Below are 20,194 nucleotides of genomic sequence, written 5' to 3' on the forward strand. Positions count from 1 at the left end.
AAGGGCATATACCGATAATAAACTAAAACACGTAAGTAAATTTGAAGGCCGTCAATCACTCATGTGAATGTATATCCCATCTCGTGTGTCTCTTGTGTGTGTGAAGAGAGAGGTGTATGTTTTATCTAGTTTTTTCATTTTGCATTGTTAACGGATGGGGGAGAATTTTGTTTGTGTTTTCATGAGAAACTCTCCAGGGGGCACTTCTCAAACCCACCCGCCAACCAGGTTGTTCTCGGAGCAGACCATTGAAACGAATGGTTCACAGCTGCTTGTGCCAATTAAGTTCACTTAGCCTGCTCCGAGTATGACTAATGCTGCGCACAAGCCAAATATCATTTGACATTTGCAGTTCTCTTGATTTTCCTCTGTGGTTTTGCAACCAGGGTGTACAAAAATGTGTTTGTTTGGGGGAAAGTGGGTTGTAATCAATGTTATTCCTACTCAGGGTAGACCCATTGAACCTGGTGGATATTATAATGTGTGATATTTTAATGTATTTGATTTTTGTTGGAAGCTGCCCAGAGTGGCTGGGGAAATCCAGCCAGATGGGCGGGGTACAACAACAACAACAACAACAACAACTATTATTATTATTATTATTATTATTATTATTATTATTATTATTACAACCTTGGGTCCATTCATTTTGATGGATCAGCTCTGAGTACATATAGATATAGCTGCATTAGTGAAAGCTACATGCATTATCCTTGCTTGCAAAACTGTGCGCATCAGTCAAAATCTGTGTACTTCATGAGAAATTTCCACAAAATTTCCACGAGGATGCAGTTATTTTATTCTTATTTTTAAAGTAGGTTCGTACCCAGTGTCAGTCACACCTTGCTGTAGATCCACTTAAATTAATGGATCAAGAGTCTCTTCCAGCTTTTCCTTAGGACCTTCCAATTTTCATTGGAGAAATGTTGGAGGGTAGGAAGTTGAGTTATGTGGCCTCCAAGCCGAGGAGGTATGTAACTAGACAACCTTTAGAAGACATCTGAAGGCAGCCCTGTAGAAGGAAGATTTTTAATGTTTAATGTTTACAATATTATGTTTCAGAATATGCTGGAAGGCGCCCAGAGTGACTTCATCTTCTCCTTCTTCTCCTTCTTCTTCTTCTCTTCCCCCCCCCCCACCAGGGCAAAGCCCCTCGCCTTTCGAAAAACGAAACTGCGGCAAAGTCCCCGTCATTGGCTGGAGTTTTCCTGGGAAGGGAAGGACACCTGTTGCTGTATATTTCAGCTGTGCACACACACACACACACACACACACACGGCAGGATTGATCCAGGCGACAATCTGAAGGCCAGACGGCCGGATTTAAAGGACCTGGGTATGAACTGCATGCCATCTGTCTGTCTGTCTGTCTGCGTCTTTGCGCTCTCAGCTTCTGGTTTCTGAACCACGTCTGTCTGTCCGTGTGTCTGTTTGCAACAATCCCACGAGCTTTCGGCCAGCCTGCCTGGATCTCCCAGCCAGAGATTCATTTCCCCCCTTTCTTCGCTGGCTTGCAGTCAGCCGCTCCGTCCGGCTGGATTCCAGCTGGGCCGCCTTCCACGGGTCGCCCGGGATGGGGAGGAAGAAGGAGACTATTTTTGGGTGGCGCTTTGATGTCGAGTCAGCAGCCGTCGACGCAAAAGCCCCACTCCAGCAGCTCCCTGGGATCTGCGGCGAAGGCTGCTCCGCATCTCAGAAATCAAATGCAGGCATGAAGCTGGCAAGGTATATATATATTGCACGCTATTATTATTATTTCCAATTTTTTTGAAGCAAGACGAACCTCGACGTGTTCCCGGCCCAGTAACCATGGACGTCGGGAAGATCTAGGCAAAGAGGCTGCGTGCGTATTAGCTTCTGCCCGCTTCCGAACCAGTGGTTATTGATGAATGAAATGAATTTTGGTTAATCAACACAATCACCTTTTACCTATATGCCTTGAGGTGATTTGCAGCCGGGACGGTGACACCTGGCACCTTTGTGATACAGCTTTTGGCAAACGTTGAGGAATGCGCACCTCTCTCCAACCTATTTTTAGGACTGGACTCATTTCTGCAATGTTGAATTGTTTCCAATTGCTTTTAATGTTGTGTTCTAATGTTTAAAGTTGCGTTTTAATTGCTGTAACGCTCCTGGCACCTTAGGATGAAGGGTGAATAAATAATAATAATAATAATAATAATAATAATAATAATAATAATGGTCAGTGGAATTCTTCTAGAGAGAGGTGCCAGAACTCGCCCTTGTTCTCTTGTAATGGTAATGGCACCCACCTGAGAGGTGCCGGATTCAAGGTGAGGGAGTCAAGGTGTCTTACAACATTTAAAAGCTAGATCCTAAAAAACCATGTGATAATAGCAAATAGATTAAAAACATAAAGATTTGGAGGCAGTTTTTAGCTTGCGCAGACACCAAGAACATTTAAAGCACATGTGTGTGCGCGCACACTCAAACCCAGACCAAAGAATCTGGAGAACTCTGATTAGTTACCGTATTTTTCTGTGTATAAGACACCACCATGTATAAGACGCCCAAATTAAGGAAACACCCCCTCAGCACTACCTGTGTATAAGGCAAGACACAATTGTAAACATTTTTTTTTTTGTAAAAAGCAAACAAACAAACAACCTAATCTTATACACGGAAAAATACGGTAAGTTTGCTGGGAACCTAAGCACTTCTGTGAAGAATAAGCTACAGTTAACAGGATTATTGATGCAGGTAGGTAGCCGTGTTGGTCTGCCATAGTCAAAACAAAATAAAATAAAAAATTCCTTCCAGTAGCACCTTAGAGACCAACTAAGTTTGTTCTTGGTATGAGCTTTCTGAAGAAGTGTGCATGCACACGAAAGCTCATACCAAGAACAAACTTAGTTGGTCTCTAAGGTGCTACTGGAAGGAATTTCTTAGTATTATTGATGTGTGTGTAGAAATGTGCTTTACATATTCTAGCAAAAGTGTGTTGATGTGAACAGAACATTTCTCCAACGTTTCTCCTACGAAAATAGGGACATAAATTGCTTTGTTCACTGACTTCCCGCCCCCGCCTTCCATGGTTTCCATATTTACCCTTGAATGCTGCATATTTCACATACACTATTCTATACACCCATGCTAGCCAATAATTAATTCTGGTGCTCCTGTTTCAAATCCTGCTTGCGTTTTCGTCTCCACGTGGTACTGTAGTTCTTTAAATGCTCAGTAACAGCTCTCCAGTCCTCAAGGCAGTTGTCCTCATTTTGGTCTCTATTAATCTTGCCAGCTCCGCATAGGCCATCATTTTCAAAAGCCATTCTCCCTTTGTTGGAACATCCTCCTCTTCTTTCCATCTTTGGGCATGCAATATTCTTGCTGCTGTCGTTGTACACATAAATAAGGAAGTTTTTTTGTTTTGTTTTGTTTGATGTCTTGTGGTGTTTTTATGTTTTGCTGGAAGCCACCCAGAGTGGCTGGGGCAACCCAGTCAGATGGGTGTATAATAATAATAATAATAATAATAATAATAATAATAATAATAATAATAAATACAGAGTGGGCTCCACGGGCCATATTGGGCCCACGCAGCGCAGGAGCACAGTGAGATTCTCACCGTCTGCTCCTCAGCCGTGGAATCAACTGCAGCTGAAAGCCTGCCAAAAACCGAGATTGAGCGTATATGGGAATCGTATTCTGTTAAACAGGCATAGGTGATTTGTTCACATTTGGCACAGATCCAATTAAATCAATATTCAGTTTAAATAGGTAGCATAAGAATGTGGTTTGGTTGAGGACTGGAGTCTTGCACTGTTGTTTTTTAGAGGAAAGGCCATAACGTTGGGCACCTGCTTGGCATGCAGAAGGCGGCGGGTTCAGTCCCCGGCACCTCCCGGCAGAGCTGGCGATGGGTGCCCGCCTTGAAATCTCAGAGAGCCCCTGTAGGTGATGCTGAGCTAGACTGGAAGAGCGCTCTGACTTATAGAGTCATGTAATCATAGAGTTGGAAGGGACTCCCAAGGGTCATCCAGTCCAACCCTCTGTAATAATAATTTATTATTTGTACCCCGCCCATTGGGCTGGGTCTCCCCAGCCACTCTGGGCGGCTTCCACCAAACATTAAAATACATTTAAAATATCACAGTTTAAAAACTTCCCTAAACAGGGCTGCCCTAAGCAGGGATCTCTGCTAAAGCATCCAAGGCAGATGGCCATCCAACCTCTGCTTAAAAACTTCCAGGTAAGGAGAGTCCACCACCTTCCATCCCACGGTCGAGCAGCCCTTATTGTCAGAAAGTTTTTTTCCCTGATGTCGAGTCAGAATCTCATTTCTTCTAACTTTAAGACAAAGATTCAAGTCCCACCCTGCAGAACAGGAGAAAGCAAGTTTGCTCCTTCTTCCATGGGACTCTGCATAAGGCAGCTCAAAAATTATGTCCGTCCCACAAACTGAAAGCCTTCCCACCTCCGGTTTTCCTTATCTCTTTATTGCCCTTTTGCCAGGCTGCTCAAAGCAGCATGCAGAATCTTCATCCCCCCGTGTTTCATTCTCACACAACCACCCTGCGGAGTAGGCTAAGCTGGGAGAGACAACAGAGTGTCAGGCTAGGACATGGGAGGCCTGAGTTTGAATCCCCAAGCTTACCTCTGGGAGCCAGTCACTGCCCCATGTGCACCACCTTGAAATTCTTGGAGGAAAAGGTGGCATATAAATGCAATCATTAATAATAATAATAATAATAATAATATATAGATAATAAATCATTTGGATTGTTGGAATGGGTTGCTGGATTGTTTGGGAATTGCCCTTCTCCAAAAGATATCTCATAAACTCAAGGCATTTTTTTTGTAATATATGGCACAATTTTATGCCAGCAGTATATGCAAACATCTGGCTTATTTAAGATATTTATTATAACTGTTATTCTCAATAGCGATGAAGCTTTTGTCTTTCCGTGCTGTGGCACTTTAAGGTTTAAAACTTTAAAAAAATCTTTTGATTGCTAGTCTTTTTTTGCACGTTGTTGTTGTTGTTGTTAGTAAATCGGTTTATTAAAAAAAAGGAACAGCAGACACACCCAGTGAGCTTGTGGCCGAGACAGGGCCGGGATTCGAACCCGGGTCTCCCAGGTGCCTAATCCAACACACTCTTTCCCGCTGCACCTAGGGAGTAGGCTGGCAAGGCTCCTCTTGCGTCTCTGAACACCTGCTTGGGCTGCGAACGGGACGGGGAAATGGGGCTGCTGCTCGTTTTGCAGGTTGGACGGAGTCCAGCGTACTGAGTTTCAGGTCCCTATTCTTAGAAGGCTGCCATGGGGTTTTTGACGATGACTGCACAGCCAAGGCTCTGGTTTGACATATCCGAGTGTGAATGAAGCCTGTGGCATCCTCCAGGAGAGGTGGGGTGGAAACTGGACTGCCGTTTAAGGCCCTGGGGGTATTACTTACAGCACCCCGCCCACCCGCAGCCGCCCACCCCTCCAACAGTATTTTAAAAAAGGGAATCTCCTAGATTTAGAACCCATTCTCTACTTTTGGGACAGGAGTCTTAATAGTACATCATTTATTATTTGCCCCAGCCACTCTGCGTGCAAAACCATAATAAAACATTAAACATTAAAAAAACACCTTCCCTATCTAGGACTGCCTTCAGACATCTCCCGAAGGTTATACAGTTACTTATCTCCTTGGCTCGGGGGGGGGGGGTCGCATAACCCCATACCCTCCAACATTTCTCAGATGAAAATAGGGACCTTTAGGACTGTTGTTCTTTTTTTTTAATTTAAAAAATATCTTTATTTCTTTCAAATTTTACATAAACCACAAATAAACAAAAATTAATCATAACAAAAATACACATCACAAGAATTGCCGACTAATTACAACTTATTACAACTTATTCCAAATTCCATCTCTTCCCCCTCCTAGGACTGTTGTTCTATGGTCTCAGCGGCCGCTCCCAGTCACCAGTCTGGCTACCGCGTTCTGGATTAGTTGTTGTTTCCGAGTCACTTTCAAAGGTAGCCCCACGGAGAGCGCATTGCAGTAGTCCAAGCAGGAGAAAACCAGAGCGTGGACCGCTCTGGCGAGACAGGGAGCAGGACGGCAGGGTCTCGACCAGCATACCAGACAGCCGCCCTGGACACAAACTTGACTTGCGCCTCCGTGGACAGCCATGAGTCCAAAATGACTCCCAGGCTGCACACCTGGTCCTTCAGGGGCACAGCGACCCCATTCAGGACCAGGGAGTCCCCTACACTTGCCCGCCCCCTGCCCCCCAGAAACAGTAACCTCAGTCCATTAGCCACCATCCATCCTCCAACCGCCTCGAGACACTTACACAATAGATCTATAAAGGGCCCCTCTGCACTATGCATTGAAAGCAGCTTTGGACCATTTTAAAGAGCCATGTTTCAGCTCCCAATCCTGCAGTTTAAGGGTGCTGAGAGTCGTTCGGAAACAGCATGAGCAGAAGTTGCAGTCCAGCTGGGATTCGCACGGCTCTGGTCGCTTCTGCTTGTTTCGTGACTTAACCTGGTCCGGATGCTGCCAACAGATCTCTGCCTCGTTCTCCCTGTTGCGTTTAGCAAGGGTCCCTCGGTGACAAGATGGCGACGGGTCCCTGCGAGATCCTGGAGCGGAGCGAGGAGTCACCAGATTCTCTGAAAGAGCCTCCGGTCCAGAAGCCATTGAAGGAGGAGATAGAAGAAGGTATTTTAATTATAGAATTGTAGAGTTGGAAGGGACCCAGAGGGATATGAGCATGGCTTGGGGGACCTAAGCAACTTACGCCCTTTCAGAAGAACACGAGAACAGAAGGCGAGGCGGCTGGGTCAGGCCAAAGGCCCATCTTGTCCAGCATCGTGTTCTCACAGGGGCCAACCAAGTGCCCGTTATGGGAAACCCACAAGCAGTATCTGGGCACGAGAGCCTCTCCCCTCCTGCAGTTTCCAGCAACTGGTGTTTAGGAGCATTTTTGTATACAGGTATTAAAAAGATAAGTCAGCCCCCAGGCTCTTAATCTCATGGACACAAAAGGAAGGACAGAGGAGGAGGGAAGAGGAAAGCCGAAGTCAGGTCAGTCTCCTCACCTGGCCATGATAATCGTCTCCCCCATCATCTCAGCGCTGGTCCGTCTCCACAGCTCCCACCATTAAAAAGTGATGCTAATTGGTGTATGTTTCTTTAACAGATACCGCAATACCGATAGGTAAAGAAGAGATAAACAGCACCCCAAATGTAAGTACGGCCGCATTTGGCAATGCTTTAAGACCCTTGCTTCCTGAGTCCTTTCTTGGTCCACATTTAAAGCAGCATTTCTGCCGCTTTAACAGTTGCGACTTCCCCCCCCCCAAAGGATCCTGGGAACTGTAGTCTGTTAAGGGTGCTGAGAGTTGTTAGGAGGGCCTGCTATTCCCTTCAGAGAGCTACAGTTCCCAGAGAGGTTTAACAATCAATCTCTCTTCCCAGGGAATTCTGGGAATTGTAGCCATTTGTGGGGAATATAGGAGTCTCCTAACAACTGTTAGTTGTCTCCTAACAACTCTCAGCACCCTTATCAAACTACAGTTCCCAGGATTCTTTGGACGACATCACAACTGTTAAAAGCAGCAGAATAATGGCGTGTGTGGTGCAGATACGGCTTTTGGGTCTTGGGCCTGGGGCCTGGTTTCCCTGGGACAGAACTTAGTCCCAACTGAGTTCTACTCAGAGAAGACCCCTTGAAATTAATTTTTAAAAACCTTCAGGGTTTTTTTAAAAAACGTAACCAGGCAGAGGGCCTTCTCGGTAGTGGCACCCGCCCTGTGGAACGCCCTCCCACCAGATGTCAAAGAGAACAACAACTACCAGACTTTTAGAAGGCGTCTGAAGGCAGCCCTGTTTAGGGAAGCTTTTAATGTTTGATGGATTACTGTATTTTAGTATTTTGTTGGAAGCCGCCCAGAGTGGCTGGGGAAGCCCAGCCAGATGGGTGGGGGTATAAATAAATAATAATAATAATAATAATAATAATAATTATGAAATGTTTCTAATATTGAGCAGCAATAGTGAAACATCAGGCAGTGGGGCAGGAAGTCAACTTTTAAATTTGCATTAATTAATTTGGTGTTAATTAATTTGCATTAATTTGCATTAATTTGCATTAATTAATTTGGTGTTAAAAAAATAAACAAACATGATCTCTTCTCCCAGGGGACGGCAGGGATTCTTTTTCTCGTTATCATCATCGTTTCATTTATTAATTGCTTCCTACGAACCCCCTCAAAGAGTTTCCCAGCACCAACTTCATAGGAAGCAATTAATAGATGAAATAATGATGATAATAATGAGAAAAAGAATCCCTCCCGTCCCTTGAGAGGAGAGACTGACGCTTGGCAGCCTGTCCCAACATTGTTCCTGTGTGAGCTCACCAGTCTCTGCCTAAGGACAAGCTGTCCTGCCGAAAAGCTCAGGCAGCCTGTTTGTGGCTGAGCTGATTTTTGAACCTCGTCCTCAACTCCCTCCCTCCCTCCTTGCAGCTGTCCCTGGGATAGAGTAAGATTCTAGTCCTCAAGGAACTTTGTGCCATTCCCAATTAGCTGCAGCCCTTTTTCCCAAACTCCCAATAGCTCAGTTGAGAGAGCATGAAACTCTCAGGGTTGTGGGTTCAAGTCCCATATGAGGCAAAAGATTCCTGCATTGCAGGGGGTTGGGCTAGATGACCCTCAGGGTCCCTTCCAACTCAATGAGTCTGTGGTATCATTAGTCAACCCTGTATAACGCACACAGAAGCCTGCTGGATCAGGCCCCTTGACCCCTCTAGTCTAGTCAGAAGCCCCGATGGGAAGCCCAAAAGCAAGAATCGAACAGAAGACCGTTCTCCCGTGTGTGTGTGTGTGTGTGTTAAGACAACAAAATTACCTTTTCCCAAGTGGCACAACCCACAATGCAGAGCATCTTATCTGAGGCAGCCAAGGACCCTGAAATTCCAGTCACACGGACACAAGCACACAAAGGCTGCTATTGTATAATTTGCTATACAGAGCCGTGAACCATCACAACAGCCTCCTTGAAATTTAAAGGAGCTTCCTCTTGATCTTCTCTCCAATCTCCCTCTGCCTTTTAGCAGCACGAGGCATCGGCAAACACTTCAAAGTGCCAGAAATTGTTGTCCCCGTATTGAGAGGCAGTGTTTGGTTTAGAGATGGGGAGCCCAGGATTCAAATCCCACCACCCCATGCTCATCCATTTGCTTGTGGGCCTTGGGACACTTATCTTAACCTACCTTGCAGGGCCGTTGTGAGGATAAAATGGGGGGGGGGGAGAGAGAACCATGTGGGAGTCAGGAAACAGCAACACCTGGAGGGAGACAGGTTTCCCCATCCCTGATGGAAGAAGATGAATTCCCCTCTCTGGAGAGAAGGCCTCTTTAGAATAGAGGCATCGTTCTGTTTCTTCCACGCAGCAGAGAAATGCTACTTCCTAGATCAGGAATGGGGGGCTCCTGTGTCCCCCCCCAGTTGTCTAACATGGGATGCAACTATTGAAACTAATGAACAGTTATACACATTGATTTCTGGGGAAGAAATCAGCTTACTACTGTGTCCAGTTCTGGGCACCACAATTTAAAGAAGATGTTGACGAAGCCGAAAGGTGTGCAGAGGAGGGCAACCAAGATGATTAAGGAAACCAAAGCTTGTGAGGAACGGTTGAAGGAGCTGGGTGTGTTTAGCCTGGAAAAGAGGAGACTGAGAGGAGATAGGATAGCCATCTTCCAATATCTCAAGGGCTGTCACATGGAGGATGGAGCAAACTTGTTTTCTCCTGCTCTGGAGGGTAGGACTCGAACCCATGGCTTCAAGTTACAAGAAAGGAGATTCCGACTAAACAGGGGGGGATTCTGACGGTAAGAGCTGTTTGACACTGAAAAGGAGGTGGTAGACTATCTTTCCTTGGAGGTTTGTAAGCAGAAGTTGGATGGCCATGTGCCGTGGATGGTTTAGCTGAGATCCCTGCATTACAGGGGGTTGGAATAGATGACCCTTGGGGTCCCTTCCAACTCTACGATTCCATGATTCTATGAGCCCATAGCATGTATTATTTTAGAAAACTGCTTAGAGGACGTCTTCAGCGTTCAGATGAATTAAGCAACTGGAATTCCTCCCACTTCAGGGCATTGAGAGGAAGGATGTAGACAGGCTTCACGTGGTCGAGCAAGATCTTGATGAGTTCGTGGACAGCATCGGAGAAACAGCTTCCTCCACGCTTCCCGAGCCGCCGCTGGAAGCGGAGGAGCCCCCGGCTCCCAGACAGGTCCCCGCAAAACAGCCCCGAGCCGAACAAGTGGCGGAAAAAGTCCTGCGGGCTGAAAGGGTGGTTGAGAGGGCGCCCCGGGCAGAAAAAACCTCAGGGATGGAGAAGGTGGCTGAGAAGGTGCCCAGAGCAGAAAAGGCGCCCCGGGTTGAGAAGGTGGCACGGGCAGAGAAGCCGGCGGAGAAAGCGCGGCCTGCAGCTCCAGCAGGTATGCGCTTTCCTTGGGGCCAGATGCACACGCGACGACAGCATTGCTTCCTACTTGTAAAGGCAGAAATTGCAGGGGCTTGGGGGCTGGATTTGGATCAAGGCCAAGGGGCAGGAGGGTGGGTTTCCAACCTTCACCTTAGCAGCACAGGAAGGTTCCTTAGACCGAGTCGGACCATTGTTCCGTTGTAGCTCAGGGCTGTCTACACTGACGGGCAGCAGCTCTCCAGGGTTTCAGACATGGGAATCTTCCCGAGCCCAACGAGGAGAAGCTGGGGATTGATTGTGGGACTTTCTGCATGAGATTGTGGTCCTTTCCTTCATGGTCCTGAGCTGATTTAAACTAGGAAGCCTCTCTCCAGGATATCAGCCCTACTGGGAGACGCTGAGGATTGAACCCAGGATCTACTCCTGCCTTGTGGCCTTTTCCTTAAAACTACAGTAAGAGGCTAGTCCTCAAGGTAGCATGTGTGTGTGTGCCTGTCCAGACAGCTTTCTTGGTTTGGAGGGCGGGGAACAACTAAGAGAGCAGGGGAACAAGGGAGGTGAGCGACAGGGAACACAAACAAGGGGGCCCTTGTGCTCATTAGGGCTGGGTCAATATATCAATATATCATCCAAAACTGGTTTAAAGTCCATAGCCTGATATCGGCTTCATAATTTTTTTGGCCTGGAAAAATAATCCCAAATCATGATATGTGTTAAGGCTGGGCAATAGATTGTCCGAAACTGGTTTCAAGTCCACATCACGATACTGGTTTCGTAGTTTGTGACCTGGCAATATATCGCGAATCATGTTGTGTGTGTGATATGCAAAAATCATGATGAAGGGGAAACTGTGAAGCCGGCCAATGTCTCTACATAGTTCCTTCTTCGTTTCAGACATCGTGATATATCAGTATTTCATGATGTTTTAGCTGGCGATATATCACAATTTTGATATAAGAAGAAGAAGAAGAAGAGTTTGGATTTGATATCCCGCTTTTCACTACCCGAAGGAGTCTCAAAGCGGCTAACATTCTCCTTTCCCTTCCTCCCCCACAACAAACACTCTGTGGGGTGAGTGGGGCTGAGAGACTTCAGAGAAGTGTGACTAGCCCAAGGTCACCCAGCAGCTGCATGTGGAGGAGCGGAGACACGAACCCGGTTCCCCAGATAACGAGTCTACCGCTCTTAACCACTACACCACACTGGCTCTCATATATGCCCAGCCCTCCTGTTTGCCTCTATACAGTTCCACCCTTATTCCAGACATTGTGATATATTGGTGTATTGCGATGTTTAGCTGGTGATATATCGCAATTTTGAAGACCAGATACCGTCCAGCCCTAGTTCTTTTGCTCACCTGTGCATTCCCCCGGAGGTGTCCGAGTGACCACCAAGAGGACCGGATGCTGGCTCCCTTTCGCCTGGTCCAGCATTGCTCTTCTGAACATCCTGGTGACCCTCCCCCCCCACTTTTGGGGCCTCTGGCCCCTCCCACCGCCACCATGTGACCCTCGGAGTGTCCCCCCGCCCGTGATGCACCCACCAGAAACGGCCTTTGGGTCGCAGCAGTTTGGTCAAGTGTGCCCAACTCTCTCTCCCTCTCTCTGTTCTCTCCTGGAAGCCACAAAGACCATCCCAGCTAAGAGGAAAGCGGAAGCCCGCGCTGCAGGGCCAACAAAGGACACGCTCCCTTGGGAGGGCCTGACCCTGAACAAATGCCTCGTCGTCGCCTCCTGCCTCGCCCTCCTCAGCATCAGCTGCCAGGTGGTTCAAGGTAAGGGAGAATAGTGGTTTCAGGATGTGACCAGCTGCCTACTGGAACGTAGAATCATTGAATTGTAGAGTTAGAAGGCACCATGAGGATCATCTAGTCCCAGGGGTGGCCAACTTCCAAGAGACTGTGATCTACTCATAGAGTTAAAAACTGACAGTGATCCACCCCCTTTTGGGGGGTTCAGGTCAAAGTTGTTAAGTTTTTGTTTTTTTTAGGAAGGTAAACCCTGTTTTTGATGGTTCAGGTCATTTTAGGGGTGCAGGGCAAAGATGTTGAGCTTTTTTTAGGGGAGTTTTTTAGCTTCTTTGGGGGGGCAATGATCTACTGGTCATCTACCACAGACATCCAGTGATCTACCGGTAGATCGTGATCTACCTGTTGGACAAACCTGATCTAGTCCATGGGTAGGCAAACTAAGCCCCGGGGGCTGGATTCGGCCCAATCGCCTTTTCAATCCGGCCCGCGGACGGTCCGGGAATCAGCGTGTTTTTACATGAGTAGAACGTGTCCTTTTATTTAAAATGCATCACTGGGTTATTTGTGGGGCATAGGAATTCGTTCATTCCCCCCCCCCCCATAATAGTCCGCCCCCCCCAAGGTCTGAGGGACAGTGGACCAGCCCCCTGCTGAAAAAGTTTGCTGACCCCTAAATTCTAGTCCAACCCCCTGCAAGGCAGGAATAGGCAGCTGTCCCATGCAGGGATCGAACCCACAGCCTTGGAGTTATCTGCACCACGCTCCAACCAGCTGAGCTATCCACTTGGCTCCTGTTCAGGGACCCCCTTTTGCAATTAGGAAAACCCCACATTTGTTGAGTGGGACGCAGGAGTAAAAGGGCTCGGGGACCTATCCAAGTTGCAGCCAAGCCACAAGTTTCTAGTCCTCATGGTTTAAAAAAAAAAAATAAGCGCTGCACAAATTCTGCCTTGTACCTGATGTTAGTCATATTCAAAGTACGATTAGAGCGTGGTGCTGATAACGCCAAAGGTTGCGGGTTCGATCCCTGCAAGGGACAGCTGCATATTCCTGCATTGCAGGGGGTTGGACTAGATGATCCTCAGGAATCTCTTCCAACTCTATGATTCTATTCTACCTAAGATCAGTGGTTCCCAGAGTGGGTGGTACTGCCCCCTGGGTGGGGGAAGTTGGGATTACCCAGGTGGGAGCTTAGAAGCAATCGGGCATCAAGGGGGTCACTGGATAGCATTGCCATATTTCAGAAAGCGAAAATCTGGCCACAAATCCATTCTGAATAATACTTTCATAGGGTAGCAGGCTCTGGGGGTTAATTTTTTTCGAGGCAAGGAAGTGGTTTGGGAACCACTGTCTCAGATCTATTAATTGGGGGGGGGAGGGTTGCTGCTACTCTGAGTAGAACTTGTTCCCGGTGTCTGCCTTGCTTGGCCAGTTAAGGCTCATCTCTCCAGAGGATTCCCTCCAGGGAGTGTTCGAAATTAGCCAGGCGCCAGGCGCATTTTGCACCCGGATACCAGCCACTTGCGAGCAAGTGAAGATAGCTGGGTGCCAGGACAGTGCCTGACATCTCCACCATCTGGAGGTGCATGCTGCGGAGGGATCCTTGGACCTGGTCTGTTTTCACACACTAATACTATAGAATCCAATCCATTATATTTTATCCGCACAATCAGAATGAATTTCTGGAACCAAAATGCTTTTTCTGTGCAGCCTGAGCAGGAGCAGTGAAGAGCGTTATAGTGAATTGTTGTCATTTGTCTTCAGTTCCCCCACTGCCCTGGTCAGAGTTGGGAAGAATATTCCTACCTTATGAATGGTCCGTGTCACCATTAAGAAAAAGAGGTCGGAATAGGCCAGTAGATATGTGAACTGTGTAAAGTGACTTTACTTCTTTAAGTTCTCAAAGTTATTAACCTGGCTCAAGGTTGTCCTTTGAACTACCCAGATGTTTTAACTGAGAATCAATCACAGTCAGTCCATCATTTGGAAAATAAGACTTTAGAGCCGTCTTTCCCAAAAAGCGCAACTAGGCATTCCGTTTTGGCGACTGTAACCCTGGTTTCAAGGAGCCATTTGGCACCTAGCTTATATATATATATGTTTCTTTTCTTTTCTTTTAGTATAATTTGTTATTATTTATACTATAACTACTACAGAAAATAAAATATACATTCACATTCATTTATCAACATTGGCAATCATAACCATGACTTCCCTCAGACCTTCCATATGGCGTTCAGATTTATATCTTAATAATATACTTCTTTAATCTATCATTGCTTATAATGTCATATACCTCTTAATCACTTTAACTATCATAATTACAATAATATTTCTACACATGAACTACAAAGCTTCTTGAAGTCCTATTAACGTATTCAATTGCAAGTCATTATTAGTCAAATAGTTCGTAAACTTTAACCAGTCTTTGATGAATTTCTGGTCCCGCTGTTCCCGGATTCTTCCCGTCATTTTACCCAGTTCTGCATATTCCATTAATTTTACTGTCCAATCTTCCTTTGTCGGTATTCTTCTTGTTTCCAAGTTTGTGCTAGCAAAATCCTAGCCGCAGTCACTGCATATTGAAAAAGTTTAACATCTTGCTTTTTAATGTCTGTACCTATAATACCCAGTAAAAAGGCTTCCGGTTTTTAAACAAAAGTATATTTCAACATTTTTCTCAGTTCATGATATATCATATCCCAGTAAGCCCTTACCTTCTTACACTCCCACCACATATGATAAAAGGTACCGTATATATCTGTGTTTCTAACACTGCCTCTGGGTCCAGGAAGGTTGGAGCATGGAGCTTGGTGAGAGATGTTGCTTCAGCAAGGAAGCAACTCAGAGTAGGATCTGCAAGCTCTTAGCCTGGCCCTGATCCAAACAGGCCTGATCTACACCCTTCTCCGAGTAGCTTCCCACAGGCACATGGATAGCAGCTCTCAAACTCTCATCCAGTTCCACCTGCCAATCAGAATCAGTGGGTTCTGCCTGCTGTTGTCTCTGGCGCCACCTGCTGTCGGGCTCCCTGCCTTCCCTCCAACCAGTCCCACCAATCACCACTGGCCAGGATCAATCCCCATTTCCCCCTAATTCAGGAAGGCTGGTGCCTAGGGCTAAAAGGGAGATGTTGCGCCAGCTGTGAAGCAGCTCGGACAAGGATCTCAGAGATGGAGGATGTGGCTGATTCCCAGATTTGCAACATCCGCAAAAAAAAAAAAGAAGTGCGTCCACTTTTTGGTATTGGAGCACATCAAAGGTTGCCTCTCATTTCCCACAGACATTGTTGATTATGGCGGGGAAATCCTCGAGGCCGAGCTGAGTGCTTGGACATCTCAAGACGGCAGCGTTGGGGAAGCGGTGAGTTGAGATGACAAATGGGAGGGGTGGAAAGCAGGGAAATGCTGTATGCCCAATTCCAGCAAAGCAGGTTGTGTCCCTCCACCTTGGAGGATGCTGAATTGGGGCCCCACCCACTGCAATCTGCCCTCAGCCAGCCCCCACCTTGCTGCTTCTAAGGGGAATGCTTCATCCTGGAGTAGGGGTGGGGGGGGCTGGTGCCCTCCAGATTTAAGTTTATTTTGTTGCTGCTACTGTTGTTTTGATGTTTTCTTGTGCTTTTAATTCTGTTGGGAGCTGCCCAAAGTGGCTGGGGAAACCCAGCCAGATTGCTGGCATCCAGGGGTGGTCAAACTGCTGTGTGAGCAGCACTGAAGGGCGCAATCCTGGACAGTGTGTCTGGGGGGTCCTGGGCTGCCCAGACGGCGAGACCCGGCTCTCGGCCTCGCTGAGGGGATCCAAAGGAGAGCAGTGGAAGACCTTTGGCACCAGCTTGGCTTGCAGGAGTTGCTGAAAGGAGACGCACAAGGCATCGCCCAACTGCCTTAGGGACTCCGCTCCAGATTTGTGGAGGGTACACTCCTGAGCCTTTCATTCTCCCAAAGATGTCCCGCAAGGCATTTGTGCATTTCTTTCTTTAACAAATGTATTTATTTAACAAATGTATAGACTACTTTGTGGCCTCAAGCCGTTAACGCAGTATTCGAGGCAGAACAACAGCTTTTTCTTAGACTTGTCTTCCTCCAAATGTTGCTGGATGCCCACCAGTGATGGGAGTCCGTTTTTGGTGACCCCCGCTGTGTGTGTGTTTTCTTCCCATTGCAGGAAGAACTCTGGTTTTACGAGAGGTGGCTGAACTGGTCGGACATGGACGAACCACCCGACATCGAGGAGGAGGAGGAGGAGGAAGAGGAGGAAGAGGAAGCCATAGAAGTCGAAGAGGAGGAGCCCACTGAAGAGGAAGGGGAGGAGCCAGAGGAAGAGGAGGAGCCAGAGGAAGAGGAGGAGGAGCTAGAGGAGGGAGCGGGAGGAGCTAAAGTCAAGCAGAGGAAAAGGCCGGAGAAAGCGACCCGGAGAGAGAGGGTATCCAAGGAGAAGTCCCAGAAAGGTCGCAAGGACCCCGAGGAAGAGGAAGAGGAAGAGGAAGAAGAGGCGCCTGTTCGCAGCAAGCGGCCTCCGCGGGAAGGGAAGGGGAAAGAGCAGCGGCCTCAGCGCGAGGGGAGGAGGAGCCGAGCACCCAAACCTGAAGCCAAGGCCCACAAGCAGGAGGAAGGGAAGGGGCGCCCCAAGGACGGGCGCGAGCGCGGGAAAGAGCACTCCCTCGCCAAGCCCGAGCGGGACCACAAGGCCCAACCCCACGAGCAGAGAGGCCGGAAGCCCTGGCAGGTGCAACGCCCGCTCTTCCCTCTGCACAAGCCTGCAAGGCGGCACGACTGAGACCCCCTCCGCCGCGGGAAGCAGTGCCCCAAAACGCCTCCTGCACCCTCAGACAGGCGGGCGCAGGGGCACGGGCGACTCTGAAGCAGCGCGAGACCAGCTTGCTTGCATCTCACAAACTTCCCCTTGGTCCCACTTCCCAGACGGGTAATACTGAGGACCTCCCACCTGCAGAGGTATCTTGGGCCACGGTCGAGGACTTGTCTGCCCAGCCCAGGAGATCCCTCTGCACTCTGACCTCAAGAAAGCCTCTCCCACCTCCCCATTTTCTTCTCTCTTTTTTGGGGTGTTTATGCCTTCGTGCGCGCCCCCCCCAATAACGGGGAAAGGGGAGGCACCCCGCAACGGCAAAGAGAAGTTGCAGTGTTTGCTAAACCGGCTTGTGACGGACGATGAGGCCTTTGTGCTAGACTCTGCTGCTTTCGTAGACCCCACCCACCCACCCATCCAGCTCAAAACTTGAGATCTCACCCCATAAGCAGTGGGGTTGACTCACACACATCCACACCCCATACATCAGTGCCTGAAAAAAAAAAAGGCAGATTGAACCATCCATTCCTCCTCTGTCACAAAGCAGTTTTCAGAGGTGGTGGAAATCCTGATTCCTCTCCATTCATCGCGTTCTCAGTCTTAAATTCAGCTCCCCACCTTTGATTCTTCAGCCAATTTTCTCGATTTTCCCCCTTAAAAGAACTCTTCTCTTTTCTTCCCTCCCCCCACCCCTTTGGCTTAAATCTGTTTATAATACATCTGTTAAATAAAAGTTTCAGACATGTAGGATAGACTCTTCCATTTCTTCCACGCAGTAACGATTCCCTGAAGATCCCTGACCATTGGGCAATTCTGCCTTCTGGGGCTGCTGGGAGGTGGAACTTAAGGGCACCTGGAGGGGCGCAGATTTCCCGAACGCTGCTCTGTTTGGAAGAGGCATTTCCTGCTACCAAATACACCAGCATGTCCAAACTTTTTTCAAAGAGATTTCTCCCCAGAGTTCCGGACCTTTTTAAAGAATTAGTCACAGAATACTTTTCATATACCTTTTGGCTCGGATCGCAGGCAGCACGGAACGGAGGGAGAGGTGAACAGCGGGCGGCAGTGACATAACCACCCAATGGAAGTGCCGGCAGCACGCCCAGGAAAGAAACTGCCGGTGGGGCTGGATTAAACTGACCAGCGGGCCGCATTTGGCCCCTGGGCCGGACTTTGGACATGCCTGAAATAGAGGAATCCAGTATCTGGAGGCATACAGGTTTCATCTCATCCCTGATTTGAGAAGAGGGGTTCCCCACTCTCAGAGTGGAATGCCTCTTATAAACAGAGGCACCCTCTCAATTCTTCCTTGCTGCCTCTTGGAACAGGGGTGGGGAACATATGTTGTTGTTGTCGTTCAGTCGTGTCCGCCTCTTCGTGACCCCGTGGACCAGAGCACGCCAGGCACGCCTATCCTTCACTGCCTCTCACAGTTTGGCCAAACTCATGTTAGTCGCTTTGAGAACACCGTCCAACCATCTCATCCTCTGTCGTCCCCTTCTCCTTGTGCCCTCCATCTTTCCCAACATCAGGGTCTTTTCCAGGGAGTCTTCTCTTCTCATGAGGTGGCCAAAGTACTGGAGCCTCAACTTCAGGATCTGTCCTTCTAGTGAGCACTCGGGGCTGATTTCTTTAAGAATGGATAGGTTTGTTACACATTATGGCAGATCCTTTACAATGTTTTTCTCTCCAGTGATATGACCGAGTAATAGAAAAATACCATAGATATACAACTAAAAAAAAACAAGGTGACTGTTAACCCATCTGGCAGAATAGTATAGGAAGACTGATGTAACAAAATGCAGAAGGTTGCATTTGGCTGGCATTTAAAAAAAAATAGAAATAGGCTTCCAGTATAAATCTCCCTCTGACACAGTGTTGGCAACTCTGATAAATAAGCTAGGTGCCAAATGGCTCCTGAAACCAAAACGCAATGCCTAGTTACCCCTTTGGGGGGCAAGACGGCTCTAAAGTCTTATTTTCCAAATGACGGACTGACTGTGGTTGGTGATCAGTTAAGCATCTGGCTAGTTCAGAAGACAACCTCGAGCCTGGTTAAGAGCTTTGAGAATTTAAAGAAGAAAAGTCACTTGATCACTGCCAAATCTTGCTGGAATCCAGCTCCCATAATTCCTGTCCAGAGCTGATAGGGGTTCGAGTCCAGCAATAACGGGAGGGATCCAAAAAGAGGCATGGGTTGCACTCAAAAGGGGATGCCTTTTCTAAGCATTCTTACGCAGCAGGCAATGCTGTCTCTTAGAAGCGGCTTGTGGTGGCAGCACGGGAAAGGGGAACCACTTTGCACATGCTCAGAGGCATGGCGTTGGTCACATTTTTTAGGGTCCAGAAGAGTCCTGCTGGACTAGACTCTGGTCTATCCCATCCAGCATCCTTTTATCAAAGGCAACGCAACCAGATGCCTCTGGGAAACCTGCAAGCAGGGCGTTGGAAATAACAGCACTCTCCTTCATTGCAGGGGTTGGGCTAGACCACCCTTGGGGGATCCCTTCCAACTCTGTAATTCTTTGATTACTCTGCAAAGAAACTACATCAATTTAAAGAACGGAGCAAAACCAAGCACAGCCCGCTTCTGGAAAAGAAATGCCACACACTGTCAATTTTTTTTAAAAAAAAACACAATATCCAACAGATTTAATAATCCCAGCACCATCAGATATATATGCAAATACAGAATAAATTATGCAAAGCAAGAGAAACTGGAGGTAGGCTGACTACGCATGAGGGGGTGTCATCGGTGTGGGGCCAGAATTATTAGCTTGGTCTAAGGAACAAGAGGAGATACAGCAGTCCTGGTCAGCGGTGGGAGCAGGGTGATGTCAGCGGTGGGAGGAGGGTGAAGTCAATGGTGAGCGAAGGAGGGTGATGTCAGCGGTGGGAGGAGGATGAAGTCAATGGTGAGCGAAGGAGGGTGATGTCAGACGTGGGAGGAGGGTGAAGTCAAATGGTGAGCGAAGGAGGTTGATGTCAGCGGTGGGAGGAGGGTGAAGGCAATGGTGATCGAAGGAGGGTGATGTCAGCGGGTGGGAGGAGGGTGAAGTCAATGGTGAGCGAAGGAGGGTGATGTCAGTGGTGGGAGCAGGGTGATGTCAGCGGTGGGAGGAGGGTGAAGTCAATGGTGAGCGAAGGAGGGTGATGTCAGTGGTGGGAGCAGGGT

General features: G+C 47.9%; 1 protein-coding gene across 1 annotated transcript; it reads left to right on the forward strand.

Annotated features, from left to right (window-relative positions):
• The first annotated feature begins 1,256 nt into the window (after positions 1-1,256).
• Positions 1,257-17,429, forward strand: JSRP1 (junctional sarcoplasmic reticulum protein 1). The gene is made up of 7 exons (XM_033136872.1): positions 1,257-1,335; positions 6,560-6,683; positions 7,165-7,211; positions 10,101-10,473; positions 12,082-12,234; positions 15,494-15,573; positions 16,378-17,429. Exons 2-7 carry the CDS (start codon positions 6,581-6,583, stop codon positions 16,987-16,989), a joined length of 1,368 nt encoding a protein of 455 aa, XP_032992763.1. The 5' UTR covers positions 1,257-1,335; positions 6,560-6,580; the 3' UTR covers positions 16,990-17,429.
• Positions 17,430-20,194: the final 2,765 nt, after the last annotated feature.

The sequence above is a fragment of the Lacerta agilis genome, chromosome 18, assembly GCF_009819535.1.
Source record: "Lacerta agilis isolate rLacAgi1 chromosome 18, rLacAgi1.pri, whole genome shotgun sequence".
NCBI lineage: Eukaryota > Metazoa > Chordata > Lepidosauria > Squamata > Lacertidae > Lacerta > Lacerta agilis.

What these genes read in the sequence shown, in the direction of transcription:
- JSRP1 (XM_033136872.1), top strand. Translation starts at nt 6,581, where the DNA reads ATGGCGACGGGTCCCTGCGAGATCCTGGAGCGGAGCGAGGAGTCACCA. An exon ending in GAAGGAGGAGATAGAAGAAG is followed by an intron (nt 6,684 to 7,164) that starts GTATTTTAATTA and finishes TTTCTTTAACAG; the next exon opens with ATACCGCAATACCGATAGGT. An exon ending in ACGGCAGCGTTGGGGAAGCG is followed by an intron (nt 15,574 to 16,377) that starts GTGAGTTGAGAT and finishes TTCCCATTGCAG; the next exon opens with GAAGAACTCTGGTTTTACGA.